A 20,096-nucleotide genomic window follows, 5' to 3' on the forward strand; every position below is an offset into this window, starting at 1 on the left:
AGGAAGGAGGGTCCGGCATGGGGGAAGGGAGGAGAGCATCAAATAAGGAGGATTTCCCAAACTGCGACTTGCTCTTTCCAACGTGCAAGTTCCCAAGTTCAGTTTGAGAAGTGAAGGGCCGCTAGGTGTAGGGGAGTCTGGAATGGGAACGTTAGGGAAATGCCTCCCCGAGGCGCATTCTCCTACCCATTCTCCTCTTTCTTCCCCCACCACTACCCTTCCTCCTCCTGTCCCTATTCCGTCTTCCTTCAGCTTTGATTAATATGTACGTCTATGCTCCGTAGTGCGGGCCACCGCCTCCCGTTCGACCCCTGGCACTGGGAGGCTGAGCTGTAGTGACCAAAGGCTTGGGATGGGGAGGCTGAGCGCTCAGAGCGCGGAGCCCGAGGACCCCTCGCCGCGCCCTGTATCCCATCCCCCTGGCTGGAGAGAGCGCCTCAGTGACCCAGACTCCAAGATCCCACTCGGTCTGCGTTGCAGTGGACAGACCCAGGAGCTTGGAGCGCGAAATGAAACGCGCTAAATTGTACCTGTGCGTGGCCGTTCCCGCCGCCGCCGCAGGTCTATCCCGGGGCCGAAGCCGGCGCCCGCCTTCTCGGGGAATTCTCTGGAGGGGGAGTGCGAGGGGAACCACGGTGACTGCATGCTAGCTCACGGCTGGCGCGCACACGCACACGCCCAACTTTGCCAAGCCGTCGGCGCCCCCCGGGCTCCTCCGCGCCCCCTGCGGCTCAACACGCTAGGAGACCTGTATCTCTCCTGGTCTGAGATAAGGTTCCCTCCACTCTCACACCTTCGCATGTAGGGGAGGAGAGGGCGGAGTGAGGCAGAAAAGCGGATTAATGCTACTGACTCCCTGGCCAGCCTTTCTCAAACACTCTACGACCGCAGGGGCGCCCGCGCCAGCCACGCCGTACAAGGTCCCCCAGACCTGCTGGTGACGACAGAGAGAGGAGGAGGAAGAGAAGGCAGGGCGAAGAACCGGGAGCCGGGGAGCCTCGGAGCTCGGGAGCCCGGGAGCCCAGGCGACGGGCAGTTCCATCGACTGACCGTCATTATCAGCACTTTTATTACTAAAGGACTGGGTGGGAGGTTGGGGGGTGTGCAACAGAGCTGTCCAGCCCCAATTCACTCTGGAGCGACCCTAAATTAGAGCCAGAGAGAAAGATTCTCCACGGATACCTTTTGAGTGGACGTGCTCCAGACACACACCCGGACCCCGCGGTCCCGCCGAAGCTGCAGTGTTGGGGGTATTTTAAACGGTTCTTATTTGGAAGGAGGCGTGATTTCCACGTTCGAGCGTCTTCGCTCCCCACCCCCTCTCGGCACCAGCCAGTGCGCGCCACCACCTGAGCCTGGCGAGAGTCGGGACGCACGCAGTCTTCAGCCTGCTCCTTTCAGCCTCTGGAGAGACTCGGCTCTGAGCGGGTCCGCCCGACACCCGCCCCCTCCCCCCTCCGGAGAACTCTTTACTTTTTGTTTGGAAAATCGGGGCCATTTCTTTATTTATCTCTGGGTCTTCCCGGAGGAGGGCAGAGAAGGGGAGAGCGAGCTCCGCGGGCCGGGCCGGGGGAGGGGAGCGAAGGGAGGGGAGGGGACTGGGTGTAGCCTGGAATTCTCCGTCCTCGTGTTCCTGGGCTGGCGCGCAGTCTCCTGGCGATAGCGCCGTCGCCGCTCCCCGCACCACCCCGTCGTTGGCCTTGGGGGTCGGGTGAGTGGGGTCATGACGAGCCGCGGGGGCTGCCCCGGGCCCCGCCCGCGCTGAGAGGGGACGCGGCCGCGCGGCGCGGAGCCCCCCGGGCGGGGAGGCGGCGGGGGGTGGGGAGGGCGCACGCGGTAGGGCGGAGTGGGGGCGGCGCAGAGGCCGCCAAGCTGGGGGGCTCTCCGGGAGGGCGCGGCCGCGGGCAGGAGGGCGTGTCTCCGGCCCGAGGGGACCCTCCCGAGGCGCGGCGCGGGACTCCCCGATGGTGGTGCTGCGGCTCCGGGAGAGCACAGGGTCTCGCCGCCGCCGCCGCCGTCGCCGCCGCCGAGGGCGCCGCTGCCGCCGCCGCCGCCGCCGCCGCCGCCCGAACCCGCGCCGAGCGTGCGCCTCGCCCTCCTCCCGCGCCCGCTCTGCTCTAGGATGCTGCGGCAGGTTCTGCACAGGGGCTTGAGGACGTGTTTCTCCCGGCTCGGCCACTTCATTGCCAGTCACCCTGTCTTCTTCGCCTCGGCGCCGGTGCTCATCTCCATCCTGCTCGGCGCCAGCTTCAGCCGCTACCAGGTCGAGGAGAGCGTGGAGCACCTGCTGGCGCCCCAGCACAGCCTAGCCAAGATCGAGCGCAACCTCGTTAACAGCCTCTTCCCGGTCAACCGCTCCAAGCACCGTCTCTACTCGGACCTGCAGACCCCCGGGCGCTACGGCCGGGTCATCGTCACCTCCTTCCAGAAAGCCAACATGCTGGACCAGCATCACACCGACCTGATCTTAAAGGTGAGAGGGGACGGGTGCGGGCAGACTCCGCCAGCGCCGCGGCCGCGGTCGGGCTGGCACTGCGCTGGGGTCCCGGCTGAGAGCGCCACCTCTCCTAGCCCAGGCAGCTGCCGCAGGGACTCTCCTGCACCGCGCGCACCAGGGCGGCCGACTGGAGCCTCCCAGCCTCCTGGACAGGGAGCGTCGGGGTCCGGGTCCGGCCCTGCCCGCGTCGCCTGTACCGCCACCCCGCAGCTGCTGCAACAGTTGGGGCGGCGGCGGCCACAGTGCTGTGGTCGGTGCGCTTGTTTTGCTCGCAGTGGGCTTGGGGGTGGGGAGGCTTTGGGGTAACTGGGCCAGGAAAGAACAGAAAGAGAGAAGACATTCTGGAAAGTCCTACTACTTGAGAACAAAATACTATGCTTGGAGGGGATTCCGAGATACCCCTCCCTGTCCTCAGTTTTGTTTCTGCCTTTTTCTGGCCCCCCGGAGTGTTTGGGGAACGGTTGTTGGCGGGGGAGGTTGGGAAAGGACAAAAGAATGTGAGGCGGGATGGTGAGGAAAATGCCTCCCACCCACCCAGAAAGAAGTGTGGTCTCTGGCGAGGACAGGGGGCTGCCCTGCTGCTTTCTTCTCCGGAGCGAGGTAGCCATCTCTGTCTTCCAGGGTATGAAATTATGTTTGTAATTCGCAGTTACTTCGTCTTTCACAGTAGCTCCTCAAGAAATGCCAAAACTTTGGGAAAAGAGGGAACCGATCAGTCCACTTTTATTTGGGTGCATCTGAGCATGGGGGTGAGGGGCAAAGCCAGAAGGGTGAGAACAGAAGCCAGGCTTTGTGGCCCCGAGAAGAGCACAGGAAACCGAGCAGCTGGTTAGAGAGTGACACTCGCAGAAACCGGTTGTGCCATCAGCTTGAGCTGGGAATTTGATGTGGAAAGTGAGGTTAATGGTGGTAACTTTCAGGAAGTTCCTAAGAAAAGCAGAGGAGTGAGGACTAGAGATGGAAAAGTGGAGACCTCAAGAGAGAAAAGTAAAAATAGGTGAGAATGTTCCATCTGAATCCCTGATGGGGACTGTAGGGCTTGTTTACTTAAGGTTCTCCTTTGGGGAGGGCAGACAAGAACCAGACCCAGCTGGGACTCTGGTGCAGAGGGATGGAAGGTGATGGTTTTGTGTGAGTCTCTAGTCCAGATCTGGTACTAGAGGCTAGTTAGATTTCTAGTCTACTTATCCCAAGGGGAGTCTGCCGGGAAACCTGGGGAACTCTTTCCTCTTCTTTTCCTCTACAGGTAATAGTTTATCCCTAGAGACGAGCTAATTTCCATCCATTATTTTCCTATGTCCGTTTGTTGACATGTTATCAATCAGCAATTAGTAATGAGGGGAATCTGACTAGGGGCTCAATGGAATTAGGATCTTCCCACACTGAGTGGCTCATGATATTTTTAATGGCACACAAATCACACATTTACTCATCACAGAACCTTAATAACATTAATCCCGAGATGTTTGTTTTTCTCATGATTAGACTTCCAGCATCAAAGTGGTTTTTTAAATCTTTCTCAATACTTTAGTGACTATATTTTGAGACACAGATAAATACTGCTCCAAAAGCTTTCCCAAGAAAACACGTAGTAGATTCATCATGGGCATATGGAAACTGTAATTTAACCAGTTCTGACAGTTGGAAATGCCGTGTCTTTTGATTGATGATCTACTAAATGATATTTCTCTTTTTGTGTTTTTTCAAGGTGATGTTTCCATTGCCTTTTTCCCCCCCTCACAAACCATCACACCACTGTGACAGGCAGTCACCAGTTACACTCTCAAGGTTAATGAGACATCAACAAGCACATCAGATCTCTTTTCAACTGGATTACTTCTTCCCTACTTGATATTGATCAGTTCAGGACAGAAAACACTGCTATAGGGGAAGGTTGAGACTGGAGAGACGGAGGCTTGGCTTTGCCTCCATGTCTAAAGGGCAACTTTAAAGGACAATGGTCAAATCAGTGGATTGTTTTAAGAAGTGGGATGGTTTTTCATCTTCTAGGTGTCTGAGTAAAATCAAAACCAAGCCTAACAGTGGTCCAAACTTATTTCTAGCTGATGACTCTCTGGTCAAATGAGTTCATACGGCTTATAAAAATACGGACTTACGAAACCAAGGCATTAACTGTCTTCAATTTTAAATTATATGTTTAATTTTTTCTTTCTGCATCCAGCCCCTACTTTTGGTAGGTATGGAGCCAGGGGACAGGAAGATGAACCTTCATTAGTCATGGTAATGTAAAGTGTGGGAGTGAGCACTTTTTTTTTTTTTTTTTTTCCATTTAGAAACATGATGACTTGTCCTTTACAAAAGGTGTCAGGAGTGAAAGAATCACTGTTATTGTTGTTACTAGTGTTATTCTGATACTTCGTTACTGGCATCAAGGATAGCATTGACAGTTAACACTACACAACACCGAACAGTCCCTGCCGGTTTTATGGCGTCACATTTGAAATGAAGTGAAGTGGACAGAGCATAAGCAGGTCTGAGGCTTTTTCAGACCCCAGTACAAAACTGAGGAGGTGACTTGTAGGGCTGTGTAGGGTGTTGCTTCAAGCATGAAGAGTAGACCCATTCTCGCCTCTTAATGTTTTGGGATTGTACCTGTGCAGTGAAGGAGATCCTTCTTGGGATATTGGTCCCACTATTTGCTGACAAAAAAAAAAAATAGACTGGGAGGGAGTGAGGACAGAAAACGAAAAGCCAGGTTGACGTTTTTAAATGTAATTGAGAGTATTACAGAAAAATATCTGTATTTGAAAATCCAGCTGATCTGGTTTGGAGGAGCTTTCTCGAATTTTCCCAAGTGATATGATTACCATACTCTGACCACTGTAGCATAGAAGTTGACCCCACACTGTGAGGCATGACTCCCCCCAGCGTTGCTTTCCCCTGAAGGCTACAGGGCAAAGATGCATTATTAGGCAAAAGTGGGTAGGACCTGGTGGTGCTGATAAGGGCTCATGCAGTAATTTCTGAACCTCTTTAAATAAATGCTGCTCTTCAAACGTTTTCCTTTTCCTAGGAAATTAAATTTAGCTGATTATATCTTTTAACAGAAGATCCATGATGTTCATCTCAAAGCAAATTTCAAAGTAGGGCCTCACAAGCTTTTATACATACGTTTCTTTGCGATCACCTAAAATGAAGTGTAAGTAGGTCCCTTTGATAATTGATCCAGGCTGTTAACAAAACAATTCTTGATTTATTCCAGAATCATCTATGTAAAGTGAAGAATCCGTACAGCCCAGTACTTATGATAACGACATCATCTTTATAGGACTTTATAGGTTATGAACACACAGTATGTTTAAATACAGTAAATTAGGAAAAATGCTATATCCCATTTTACATACGAGAAAACTACTTCTTAGAAGTTAACTGACTTGTCCATGGGAAAAAAAACAAGGCTAGAACCAGGACTGGACTGGACCCAGGGTTTTGGACTCCAAGCCCAGTGTTCTTTTCATTGTAATTTACTTTCATATGATACACTACTGGAATGATTTAAAATGTACATTTTTGTTATCCAAATGAAGTACAGTTGACCAAAGTTTTATATCCCATCCCATCCAGTTGTTCTAATAGTGGTAATTGGATCATAAGAATATTGTTCTTGACTGATTCTGTCTAGTGTCAATTGAAATCCACATACAGAAACTCCAAATGCCCAAAGTAAAGCATGAGATACTTATAATTAACAATATACAAGGATAGAAAGAAGATTTTATTGGGAAAAAAAATCTCTGGATGATTGAATGTAGCTGCTTCCTGATTGAGTGCTGCTCATTGGCAGGGTCCAGGTTGATTGAACTTTAGTGCCTTATACAGTCCCTGGCACATAATAGCTACTCAATAAATACTTGTTGAATAGACCCTCCCTAGTTTACTTAGACATTTATGTGATGAGTTAAGGAAAATTCCATAAAAACGAATTTGAAATGTATTTACATAGTGAGATTTTTATTTTTACAACTTCACAGACAGTTACTAGGATTCTTTCTTTGCAAGATATCATTCTTCCCTCCTTGATAACCCCCGTAGTCATATCAAAGCATATTTCAGTTTGAAAATTGGGTAGGGGAATTGCCTTTGTACAAAGTCCTCTTCTTCAGGGGAAACTCAGAATGTTTTATTTCAAACCATGGGAAGGACGCATCCTCACGTAGCAAACATTCTTCCATTTACTAGGAGATTTCATTTCGTTCAAATATCAAGTTTCTGTGTTACTTAAACCTTTTATGTTTAAATACATTAAATAGAATTAAGTTGCAAACAAGGTTAATAAAATCTAACCTGAAGTTATTTACTTCAGGCTTTCCAAGAAGGGCAGCATAACTGCTAGCGCAGGGTCACAAAGACTGGGTAGCTAGATCAAGATCATAGTTTTTCCAAATGCTGTCTCAACACTTTCAATCATTATGGGAATCACCATCATTTCTTCCTCTACAATCTAAGGATCAGCAAATTTCAGCCTAGTTTTTAACGTAGACTGAGTTTTTACAGTTTTAAAAGATTACAAACACAACAAAACAAAAACCAAGAAGGCTATATAGCAGAATTTGTGGCTCACGAAGCCTGAGAGGTTTGCTATCTGTACGTTAAAAGTTCCTGTGCTGTAGTCTAAAATTTCATTACTAGAGCACTTTCAAGAAGTTAATACTGCTAATCTGTAAGGCAGTAGTTCTCAACCGGGGCTGACCGTGCACCCACCCAGGGGACATCTGGCAATGGCTGGAGACATTTTTGGTTGTCACAACTTGGGGAAGAGGCATGTGCTACTGGCATCTAGTGGGTAGAGGCCAGGTTTGCGGCTAAACATCCTGTGACGCACAGCATAGCCCCCACAACAAAAAAATTACCTAGCCCCAAATGTTAATAGTGCCAAGGTGGAGAAACTCTCTGCCTTGCATGTTTCTTTTGTTTTTTAAAGATTCTTTTTTTACTACTTTGATTATGTAAAATGAAAAAATGCCAAAGAGAAGTTCATAGAACTCTGGGGACAAATATTATGACCTCTGAGGTGATGCTGTCTTGGGCAGTTGAGCAGAGACCAGATTTTCCAGTGTAATCTTCCCCAAAATGCAGCTATCTTGCTCTCTTCGATGCCTCTGTCCCTTCAGGTCTAAATCCCTCCTGCTTTAGAGGATCCCAAGAAACTGAATGCAGTATAACTGCTTGAATGACGAAGTGGCTAAGTTGACACTGGCCTTTGAGACTTGTCCATTGCTAGAGTGCCCATTATTGGCATGCCTTAAGCATCAGTCAGTAGCAGTTGCCCATTTAGGTCGGGCTTCTTCTGACAGTGTGTAAGACCTCACTGTGAGCAGCGGCCTGAGGAGGCAGGAGGCATTGCTTTGTTGCCTATTCCAGCCTCTCTGCTTTTCCAAGTATAAAATGACAATAGAAGAGCTTGTATCAAAGAAACACGGAATCAAAGAACCTTGGGATTAGAAGGCACCTTAAAGGTCATCTCCACAGAGGCTGATGCTAGAATCTTCTCTTAGCATCTCAGGGTGCTTTGTTTGGTGACAGGTACTATGAAGCCTTGGGCAGTCCAGTCCCTTCTGGTGAGTTATCCAAGTGGCAGATACTCTTAGAAAAGATTGAGCCTGGGCCTGAAAGGGCAGCATTTGTGCATTTGCTGGGTCAGTCAATTGACTTTTACTCTTTATTTTTGTACTAGGGGAAAATTAAGGAGAGACTGAGATGGGTTGTCATTCTCCTTTCATTTCGTAGGTAGTGTATCCGAATGATCTAAGCACAGTCTCATCCTAGGGTTGTCTGACTTCTTTTAAGTATATTTGATTTGTGCGATTAGTATGTCAAATGCCCACTTGTCTCATTTAGATTTGGGGAGCAGTCTTTTAATTCTCCATTTAGGTACACATTTGAGACAAACTTTGATTAAACTGAAATTTAGATATAAAGCCTTAGTGGGAGAGGAAGCCCACCTTTGTAATGACTCATGGCATCTTGATAGATGCCATATTAGAGTTAGGGAAGGATGATTATATTTTAAATGACCACAAAAACTGAGCCTCTCAGGATTCACCAGACCTATAAACCTCACAGGACAGTCAGGCATTGAACTGATGACTCCTTATAAATATGAGAAGGAGAAGTAAGCTAACAGAAGTTATTTGTTTTCTACCTGAGTGTTTCCAGTCCCTTGGCACAAGAGCCAGGGAAATGTGAGATGCTGGTGAGCTGATCAACTTTGACTTTGTGGGATGTGCCATCTGGTACCTGATTTCGGGGCTCAGTGTGAGCCCCAAGTGATACTTGAGATAGGCTTAAAGCAGACCTTTGAAGTCACCTGCTTGATAGTACATCACAGCAAGCAGGCCTGTCTGCAGCACTGCCTGTGTCTCCTCCACATACCCGGAAGGCCACAGAACTACCGAGGAATCCTGCCAGACTGATTTAATGACCAGCAGGGGAGGTGAGTAATCGCTAACCTTTAAAAGACAAGAAAAGAAAAAAAAGGAAATCAACACCAGTTGTTATTTCTTACGGGAAGCCCTGAATAATATGTTGTGCTTGCAACTTCTGAATTCGTATTTTGAACAAAAGGAGGCAGTGAGGAATAGAAAAAGCTATTTTTATCTTCTTGCTCTCTAAGAAATCCTCTTGAGAATATTGTTTCTGCTATTTTGAAAGATCCCCATTGTTAGGTCTTCCACTTTAGGTTTAATTCATAGGCTTCAAGTACAGTTAAGATGATTTATTTAAGTGCAGTCGGTTATCTTGGGAGGTGATATAAGAAAAGGCTGATAGGGGAGTGAGGAAGTAAAACAGTGAGTGGCAGGACGCCAATCAAGAGAGTATTATTAAGCAAGGGTCTACTGTGGGCAACTGGGGCTCAGTCTCACTAGGAAACTCTGGGAGACACTGTAGAATGTATTGGAGAAATCTCAGTTGTGGATAAAGAAGCTGAATATTTTTTCCCCCAACTCCAGCCATCATCGATTGATTCAACTGCGTTTGGGAGCATTAAACTTCTGGCATTTTCATATGCTGTGTTTCGCCATATATATATATATATATTTTTTTTTTTTTTTAAAAAAAAGAATTGGGTACAGAGTTACAGGTGTTTGTAGCAAGCAACCTTAGCATGGAGAGGTGAGTGTGAGCTGAGACTATATGGGTGGGACCCTGAGCATCTGCCCTAAGGGTCTTATATTCATCTAGAGTTATACATCTAGAGATTTAGGGCCCCGTTTCTAAGGAATGGATATTTATCCCTTCACTCAACAAGATGGCTATGATCCTGTCTCCATGAAGCTTACAGTTAAGAATCATCCAGCATAGCTATTTAGTTATTCTCAAGTTTGACAAGTGCCAGTGGATGCTGGTAAAGATGACTCCAAACAGGGCCTAGACACCAACAGGATGTGTGGTTTTACATGCCAAACCTCTACATTTGAGAAGCACATATTCATTCTCACCTTTATGAATACAAAAGTCTGCAGGCCCCCATCTTCACACATCTACTTTTGTTTTTCTCCCTAAAAGTGCCCTTCCTCCTCTCTTTAAGGACCAGTTCACATGCCTCCTATTTTATGAGGCTTTCTCAGATTCATGGCTTCTTCTCTCCCTTAAATTTATTGGGCTTTCATTCTTATCCACATTCTTTAATGCAGAGCTGTAGACTCTTATGTTATTTGCTATATTGTCATGTGATCATTTCTCTTAAGAGAGATAATGAACTCTTCAGGGGCAGGAACAATGTCTGACACTGCCAAATCTCTCCTAGAGCCTAGCATAATGTGGAGTTTGCAGCAGGTGCTTAATAAATTGTTGCTGGTTTATAGCTTGTAAGATGGAAAATGTGCTCTGCCTCCCTATTGATTTATTTTGGTCAAATATAATTTTGCCTGGTAGCATGACCATGTGATTTCTTTTGCTCTATATTCATTTTTCATCCTTGATAAATCTTGGTTTCAAACTTGTTCATAAGCAATAAGCATCCATTCTGTTTCCAGATCTGCTGCCATTTATATAAGGAGAAATTCTTAGAAAACCAAATATCTGACAACCTTCTCTGGTCCAAGTACAGTTTGGGAGGGTATAAACTTGACCTCAGTCTCCATTCAGTGGTACATTTCCAAGTGGGAGGGTGGATCCCTGTGCAGTTCCCAGTGAGCACCCTGGAAACCAGGTCCCCACACTACACATTCCCTTATTCACTTGAGGAAAAGTCTCAAAACATTGGCCACACCCATATTCAAATGTAAATAGGAAACACACTTAAAAGAAAAATTCAAGGACAAGTGGTTTTCCTGACCATAGCACCAGTGTTCAGGAGATCACCATTCTGATGTTGCTCAGTCCCACTCTTCTTAAAAGTTAGCCCAGAGTAACAGAAAGTATTGTTCTAAAAGGCAAACTTAAAAGAAAATGATACTGGTACAAAATCAGCATATTTCTGTGAGTTTAATGGAAACACTAAAACTGCTAATTTTTCAGCGTGGAAGATAAAGATTCCTTTACCCATTCCTCCATGAGGCTCTCCTGCTGTCACTAATACCATGGCTTTGTCAATTCTTTCTAATTGTCTCAAGAAAAAATAATGCATCTCTGCTATAGAGCTGCCATTATAAATGCTCAAGAACATTTTGTGATATTTATACCTTAATTGTATGAGGTTTGAGTTGTTGGGTTTTGTTTTTGTTCTTGTGGTATAGGCAGGTAGTCATACTGAGTAAAGATTGTTTGATTGCTCTCAGACTTTCTAACATGCACACACGTCACCTAGGCATCTTGCTAAAATACAGACTGATTCAGAGGGTCTGGGGTGGGACCTGCAAGTCTGCATTTCTAACAAGATCTGAGGTGATGCTGATGCTACAGATCAGCAGAACACACTCTGAGTAGCAAGGCTCAAATTTAACTGTTGTAAACAGAAAACTGGATTTAGAATCAGGAAAGCCAAGTTCAAGTTCCAGTTCTCTTAAGTATGTATCTTTGGGCAAGTCACCTCACCTCCCTGAGAAACAGGCTCCTTATTTGCACTGGGTGTAACAGCATCTCTTTCACCCACTTAAGGTAAAGATAGAATGAGATAAAGTATGTGAAGGCACTGTGTAACCACAGCCTTCTGTAAAGTGTGTTATCATTATTACTGTTTACTTTGAAAATGACTGCTATTTCCTCACATGTGCCAGCTCTTTCAAAGCCATTATTGCCTGTTGAGTAAATACACATGTAGCCACTTTTTTCTTTGATCCAACAGGCAATAATGGGTGCTCAATCTACATTCAATACTCATATTGCCAATTTGTTGGTCTTTAATGACTCCATCTGAGTCATTACAGACAATTGGATTCAACCTACTGCTGAGCGTGCAGCTCCTCTTCCTGCAGAAAGTTCTTAGGCAGGCAGAGCTGCGGATGGGGATGGGTGCATTGCATTCCAGCACACCAACGGGGTTCCTCTGGGCTCAGAACCTACTCTTCATGCCTGATGGTGCTTTGCACACAAAAAAAGCCTTCACTTCCTGCCCGGGGAAGTGCCTTTTGAATTAAAGGTTCTGAGAGGCTGCGGGCTCTGGTTTCAGGGCTCTCCTCACCACATCTCACAACACAGCATGCCAAAGAGGAATTCTCCAGTGATTTAGGTGAGAACGTTGATCATTCTCCTCTCTTACTGAATTTACATGACTACAGTGTTTCCCTGGGAAATCTCGTCCACATAAGTAGATCTGCAAGCACTTCACAGGGAAGAGTGTCATCAGAATTGCCAGAGATCAGGAGCACCAGGCAAAGTGATAATTGTAAAGTCCTTTGAAACTGGAATGTTGCGAAATTTTGCAGACTGTGAATTTTGATCATTTAGTTCAGCGTGCTTCCCCACCTACCCCTTTAGAAAATTGCTTTTTATAGGATCCCAAAAGAAATCCACAATTATTCAGGCTCCACATTCAAATCCACCAAAAAAGATTCCTCTGCCTATCTGGTTCTCTATCCCTAATCTCTTCAAACAAAATTAACCTCTGTGTAAGTGAGGGTTAGCAGTACTTCTCAAACTTTGTACTTCTAAATTCCCTGGGAATTTCAGCATGCAGATTCTGATTCAGTAGGTCTGAGGCAGTAGCCCTGACATTCTGCAATTCCAACAAGCACCCAGGGATGTTGATGCTACTGGACTGCAGACCACATTTTGAGTAGAGCAGTAGATTAGTGGATCTAAGGAACCTTGCTGAACCTTTGTATATCCTGACTACTCAGTCCTATTTAATTGCCTCTATAAGCTAAAGTAGTGGCTCTCCAACTTGAGCAGATAAGCATTGGAGAACTTGTTCAAAACAGATTGTGGTCTCCACCTCAGAGTTTCTGAGTCAGTAGGTCTGGGATGGAGCCTGAGAATTTGCATTTCTAACAGGTTCACAAGGTGATGCTGTTCTTGCTGGTCCAGGGACCACACTTTCAGAACCACTGCTATAAAGTATCCTAGAAATTAGCTACCAGGACTACTTCCAAAAATGCAGTCTCTCTCTGTGGAATCTGGCCAATAAGATACAAGCAGGATGAAAAAGTTGTTTGCTCAGCACTTAATTCTGAATGATGCTGTAATAGCTCTTCTACAAAGGGTATTAAATAAATCTGAATATCTGAAGTTTACACTGTGAGGCAAGCATGTTAAACAGAGGGCCATACTCTACTGCCTGTCTCCTGGTGTTGGAATTCAGGAGAAAGGGGCTGAGTAGAGGAAAGGACACCCTGAGATGGAGGAAGAGAGATACCCCTCCCCCACAATACACACACACCATGGATGTCGTTGCTACCATCTCCACATATGGGATTGCCAAAGCTTTCGTTCTTCCAGCGACTTCCCATACAGGGTCATCTGCCATTTGCCTTTTCCGGAACGTCCTTTAAAGCAAATCAGATGGTACAGCAGGCACAAACAGGAGCTACATGATGCATTTCTGAGACAGGGTCCCAGTACTGTGGTTCTTTTAAAGAAAAAGTTACTCAAAACCCTTGTTAAAGAATGGTAAGGCAGAGTTTATTCAGCAGGAGCCACTGAGATACTATAGCGACTACTGCAGTGGGGTTTTGCAGTAGGGGAGAGATCCGACCCACTCGGAATATGACAAGGAAGAGTGGGAATTTATAGCCAAGGAGCAGGATGGGGTCAGTGGATACAACATTATTAAGAGGAAACATCAGGGGGAAGGGGCAGATTCTAGCTAAACCAATCCGACAGGATTCTTGCTGAAAGCTGGCCAGGATGATCAGATATCATCTGAGAGATGGTCAGAGATGAATAATTTGATCAGATATCTAGAATGATCAGATACAAAGGGTGGGGGATTATGGTCAAATGGATTTAGAAGAAGTCTTCCTAAAATTGGATGATGTAAAGACAGAAAAGGAAATCTGAATGCCAAGGGTTAGTTGGGAAGAAGGTTCAGAGGAGCCTGACTAGAGTTTGGTAAAGGAGAGTCGTCAGTTGTCAGAGGTAAGGTGTCACAGGGAGGACCCTGGCAGCTAATGTTCAATGTCAATTACTGTTTGATGTCAAGTGCTGTCAGAGAGAGGTGACAGTTGCAACCAAAATTCAGTGGGTACCAGTTTGGGCAGAGTGGAAAAAGCATTGCTTTAGAACCCAAAGTTTTGTGTTTGAGGCTGTGAACTATTAATGTGTCCTTGATCAAGTCACTTAACCTCTCCGGGAGGTCTCAATTTCTTCATCTATAAAATGGGATCAGCAATATTATCGTTGTGAAATGCACCCAGTGTTCTCCATTAATAAATTCTTACTCTCCAGGAGAAAGGACTTACCAGAGCACGATTCTGAAACTTTATCCTAGGTTCTTTCCCATTTCAGGCCCCTTCAGCCTTTCTGCCTTACCTAAGAGTTGGTGGGGGGAGAGTCAACAGGGGTCAGGGATTCAAAGAAATCAATTTGAAGCACTACAGCCAGGGAAGGGAATAGAAGACAGGAAAAAACTATACCACTAGAGAAATACTTGTGAAGGTCACAGGTCTACTAAAAGACTGAGATTTCATTGGAAGATTATATAGCAATTTCCCCTTACCACACTTTACTACCACATCAGCAGAGCTCCAGTTTAATAATAGTGGATTACAGCTGAAAGAGCAAAAAGACACAGACCCTCTCTGAGGAGAAGTATGTGGGAAAATCCAACGTCAACAAGAGAGACAAAAACAAGGACAGTAGAGGAAATTAAAGCTTCTGGTACCTATAGCTACAACAAACATTAAATACATTCTGACCCCTAGATTAACATAAATCTTCCCTATAAAGTCCTATTATCTTAGTTCCTATTAACTGATATAACATGTCTAGTCTTGAAGAAAAAATTACAAGGCAAGCCAAAATAAAATATATATACTCTGAAGAGACAAAGGAAACATCAAAACAAGACTCAGATATGGGAATTTAAATTCAATACCAGACAGGGAATTTAAAGTAACTATGAAGGCCAGGCGAGGTGGCTCATGCCTATAATCCTGGCACTTTGGGAAGCCGAGGTGGAAGGATAGCTTGAGGCCAGGAGTTCATAACCAGCCTGGGCAACATAGCAAGACCCCGTCTCTACAAAAAAAATTTAAAAAATATTAACAGGGCATGGTGGTACATGCCTGTAGTCCTAGATTCTTGGGAAGCTGAGACAGGAGGGTCATTTGAGCCCAGGAGTTCGAGGCTGCAGTGAGCTTTGATCACACCACTACATTCCAGCCTGGGTAACAGAGTGAGATCCTGTCTCAAAAAAATAAAGTAACAATGATTAATATGTTAAGAGCTTTAGTGGAAAAAGTAGACATCAAGACCACATGGGTAATATAAGCAGAGAAGTGGAAACTCTCAGGATGAATCAAAAGGAAATGCTAGAGGTAAATACTGGAACAGAAATGAAGAAAGGCTTTGATGAACTCATCAGTAGACTTAACTGCCAAGGAAAGAATCAGTGAGCTTGAATATAGGGCAATAGAAACATCACAAACTGAAACACAAAGAGTTAAAAGAGAAAAAAAAAACCCCAAATGGAACATCTAAAAATTGTGAGACAGGGTTATCAAAATATATGACATACACACAATTGGAATACCAGAAGAAGAATGAAACAGAAGACGTTTGAAGTAACAATGGCCAAAAACTTTCTAAAATTAAAGACACCAAACCACAGATCCAGGTAGCTCAAAGAACACCAAGACAGATAAGTACTCATAAAACCACACTTAGGTGTATCATAATCAAACTACAGAAAACCAAAGACAAAGAGGAAATCTTGAAAGAAGCCAGGGTCGGGGGGACACCTTATAAATAGAGGAACAGGGAAAAGAATTACATTAGAGTTATCAGAGAAAAAATTGCAAGAAGAGAATGAAGATAAACAGTTAAAGGGTTAAAATGAAAAAAAAAAAAAAATCAACCTAAAATACAATAGCCGGCAAAATTATGCTTCAAAGTGAGGGAGATATAAAGACTTTCTCAGACAGAAACTGAGTGAATTCATCGCCAGCAGTGTTGTCCCGCAAAAAGTGTTATAAGAAGTTGTTCAAGAAAAAGGAAAATTATATAGGTCAGAAACTCAGATCTACATAAAGAAGAGTATTAGAGAAGGAATAAATGAAGCTGAACTGAAATATTTTTATTTTTCTTACTCTTAATAGATCTGAAACATAACTTCATTTAAATCAATAATGGTAACAATATATTGGATGATTATAACATGGATAAGTGAAATGAATGGCAGCCATGTCACAAGGCATGTGAGGGAGGAATTGGGAATACCCTGTTATAAATGCACCACATATAAAGCAGTATTGTTTAAAGTTGAACTTAAATTAGGTATAAATGTATATTGTAAGTGCTAGGGCAACCACTAAAAATTTTTTTAAAGAAGTAAAATTGATATAGCAACGAAGGAGATAAAATGCTCAATTAAAACCAGAGAAGGCAGAAAAAGAGGAGGTAAAAAAAAAAAAAACAGGAACAAATGCAAAAAAAAAAGAACGGTTACCACCATGGTAGATATTAACCTAATTATATCAATGATCACTTTAAGTGTGAATGGTATAAATATACAAAGTAAAAGATGATGACTGTCAAAGTGGATTATGGAAAAAGAAAGACCTAATTATATTGTCTATAAGAAACCCACTTTAAATATAAAGAGTCATACAGTTAAAAGTAAAGGGATGGGGAAAGATATACCATGCTAATTCTGCTAACCAAGAGAAAGCTAGAGTAGCTATGTTCATTTCAGACGAAGCTAACATCAGAACAAGAACAATTATCAGGAATAAAGAGGGGTATTACCTAATTATAAAGGGATCAATTCTCCAAGAAGATACAACAATCCTAAATATGTATGTACTTAACAACAGAGAATCAAAATACATGAGGCAAGAACTGATAGAACTGAAAGGAGAAATAGACAAATCCACTATTATATTGGAGACTTCAACATTCCTCTGTCAGTAATGGATTAAAAAAAAACAGGCAGAAAATAAGTAAGGATATAGATAATCAGGAAAGAGTAAGGGACAGCATGTCTACTACTCTGGGAAGATACATGATCCAACTCTAATAAGGGTACCTCTTACAGAATTGTAGGGGTTAAATAGGAGAAGCAAGACACTGGAGATAGGGAGATGCCTTCTGTGCACCCAAGGAGCTGTTAAAGTCTGCAGACAGAAGGCTTGGAATACAATAGCTGCAGAAAGAGAAGAAAGGACATAGATCAGACCACCATTTTCCAAAATGTGTTCTAGGAAAGCTCCCTTTAGTGCTCTTAAAAAAAAAAAAAAAAAAAAAAAAAAAAAAAAAAAAAAGCTCTGTGGCCAAATAACTTTGGCAAACAATAGATGTGGTACCCCCATATCAGATCCTCATATTGCATGCACGTTATCATAGTAAAAGCTCTAAAAAGTACCTCTGTAAAGAAACCTATTTAACTCTGTCCAGTTTGGCATTTCTCAAATCTATTTGAGATAAATATTTTTTACTTTTTTGGTGGCCCCTATCAACATCCCAAGAACCTAATGTGCTTCAGAACATACACTGAAAATACCAGCCCAAAGATTGGGAAATAGAATTAATAAGACTTCAAGATCACTGGATCTGGGAGTCATCAAAGGGAAAAGGGTGACGTTGGCTTAGAAGTTTCCCAGCTGGGTGAGTAGAAAGAGGATGATGCTGTGTTAACCATTACAGGAAACAGGTGGAAGAACAAATTTGGAGAAAAGGATCCAGCTGTTGTATATATGCCAGTGGCAATACTCCCATACCATTTATTTGCAGATCTTCAGGAGGCAGATGGAAATTAAGATCCGGAGTTTGAAGAAGAGATAAAGTGTTGTGAACTGGAGATTGGTCAGTGTACAGGTGACAAGTCAAACCATGGAGGTGGAATTCATTGCCCGCGAAGAATATATTCTGTTATGACAAGATCAGAAGTGCCAAAGATAGTCATGAGTAACATCAAATTTACAAATAGGGCAAAGGTAGAGAAGTCAGAAGAACACTGAGAAGAGCTAGGTCGAAAGATACGAGGAGAGGAAAGAGTTGAGTCATGTAATTCATTATGGGAGAAAGAAAGGGTTTCAGTCAAATTACAAATATTTACTGAGTACTTTTGTTTGCCGGGCATATAGTAGAGGATGCAGCAGTGAAGAAACCATGCTCAGGCCTTACCAAAGCCTGCTGTATTCCCATGAAAATATGGATTCCATTTTCATGGGAATCCAGTAGGCTCTGTCTATTTTTCTTATCCTGATTCAAATGGGATGCCAGTATGGGAAACCAAGTGCCATCTTCAAAATTTCAGGTCTTAAATCTGGAGGAGGAAGCCAACATCCTTTTGGAGCCATGAATATTGTCCAAACTCCATCTGTTGCGCAGATAGGAATTTCGGTGGAATCATTGGACAGTATGGCTCAGCAGACTCCTGTAGGTAATGCCGCTGTATTCTCAGTTGACTCATTCACTCTGTTCACGCAAAAGATGTTGGACAACTTATACAACTTTGCTTCATCGTTTGCTGTCTCTCAGGCCCAGATGACACCAAGCCTATATGAAATGTTCATTCTACAAAATGTGTTTCTGAAATGGTATGAAAACTTTCAAAGATGACTACCACAGAACCCTCTCTTTTGGAAAACATAATTTGAATAAAATAATTTTTAATGGATTCTGAAATTTGTCATGTTTTGAAGATAACTGACTCCATTTAAGAAGTATGAAGTCAAAGAATCATGAAACCTAGGTTTAAAAACTTCTTAGTGACTGAAGCTTAATTAAAATCTTTATTAAAAATTTAAAACATTGAAAACTGAAAAAAAATGCTTAACCATCTCAAGATATTTTTAGGTACTCCCTTGACATTTTATTATTGACTTAACTGTGTGCCTCTGCTCAGAGTTTAAGGAAATGAAGATTTAAAAAGTAGCCATTGAATTTATCTTCTTAGAACTCATTGTTGAGTTTTGGTTCAGCGCTAGGATAGAATCTAGACTGTAGTGGTTTGAGAAGTGAGTGGGAGGTGAGGAAATAAAGTTAGCAAGCACAAATCACTCTTTGAGGTATAGTTGGAGACATCAAATGTAAAGGGTTTATTAAAGAAGGGGAGATGTGGCAGAAGGTGGAAAGGACATGGGGTTAATGAGGCCTTTTTTAAAATATGGAAGAGACGTGAAAATATTTTAAAGCCCATGGGAAAGAATTAGTAGAGTTTGAGGACATGGGAGAAGAAGGAATGAACTGTACTAGAAAGAAGGAAAGGAAAGATAAAACCCAGTGAAAGCTATTGACCTTAAAAAGAGAGAGAGCCATGGCCTTGATTTTCACAGGAGGGCAAGAAGGGGAGTAGGTTTAGGTATTTATATGGTGGCAGCAAGTTGGTAATTCCCATCTGGCTGGGGTTTGCTCTGGAAGATGGAAAACAAGGTCAGCAGCTGAAAATGAGTCTTGTCGAGTGCTAAAGAAAGAACATTCTAATATCTGTGAGCTTGGCGACCAATTGACAAGGGAATGAGAAGAGGCTAGGTCCTAATGTGGAAGCAATCTCTTTTACAGAATTTGAGTATGAAAGCAAAGGGACAGTCTCTCCTTCCCTTTTATCTCAAGATGAGCAAAAGTACAGCGAAGAAATTGAAGTGGAAGTTTGTTGAGAGAGTTCACATAGGGTATATTTAAATTTCAGAAGAAGAATATGGATTATAAAGTAAGAAAGAATTATTAACTCCAAGAATTATTTGGCATTTGAATAGCTCATCAGAGGAGACTGGAATGACCTAGAATGGTTTAAATAGAGGTTGGGATGGTGTGACCTCCGAGGATCACACAGCCTTTACATTTCATCACATATCTCAGTGGTTCTCAACCCTGGCTACATATTAGAATCACCGTAGTAACTCAAATGTACTACGCAAGCCTTAAACCCATGGATTCTCATTTTATTGGTCTAAAAACAGTGGCCTACTCCAAATACACTCCACAGATTGGCAGCATCAGTAGCACTAGCAGTCGCCTGGGACCCTATTAGAACTGCAGACTCTCAGGCTTCACCCAGACCTACTAAATCAGAATCTGCATTTTAACAAGATCCTTA

The 20,096-nt window shown here is 43.7% G+C and overlaps 1 protein-coding gene and 1 pseudogene across 1 annotated transcript in view; both read left to right on the forward strand.

Moving 5' to 3' along the window:
- The first annotated feature begins 1,876 nt into the window (after nucleotides 1–1,876).
- PTCHD1 (patched domain containing 1) overlaps nucleotides 1,877–20,096 on the forward strand; it is a 65,907-nt gene continuing 47,687 nt past the window's right edge. The window contains exon 1 of the mRNA XM_054472538.2: nucleotides 1,877–2,473. Within this exon, the coding sequence (XP_054328513.1) occupies nucleotides 2,123–2,473 (351 nt within the window). The 5' untranslated portion in view covers nucleotides 1,877–2,122. The remainder of the gene's footprint in view (nucleotides 2,474–20,096) is intronic.
- LOC129025392 (protein Hikeshi-like) lies at nucleotides 18,208–18,677 on the forward strand (annotated as a pseudogene).

This window comes from Pongo pygmaeus, chromosome X, assembly GCF_028885625.2.
Source record: "Pongo pygmaeus isolate AG05252 chromosome X, NHGRI_mPonPyg2-v2.0_pri, whole genome shotgun sequence".
In the NCBI taxonomy this organism is placed as follows: domain Eukaryota; kingdom Metazoa; phylum Chordata; class Mammalia; order Primates; family Hominidae; genus Pongo; species Pongo pygmaeus.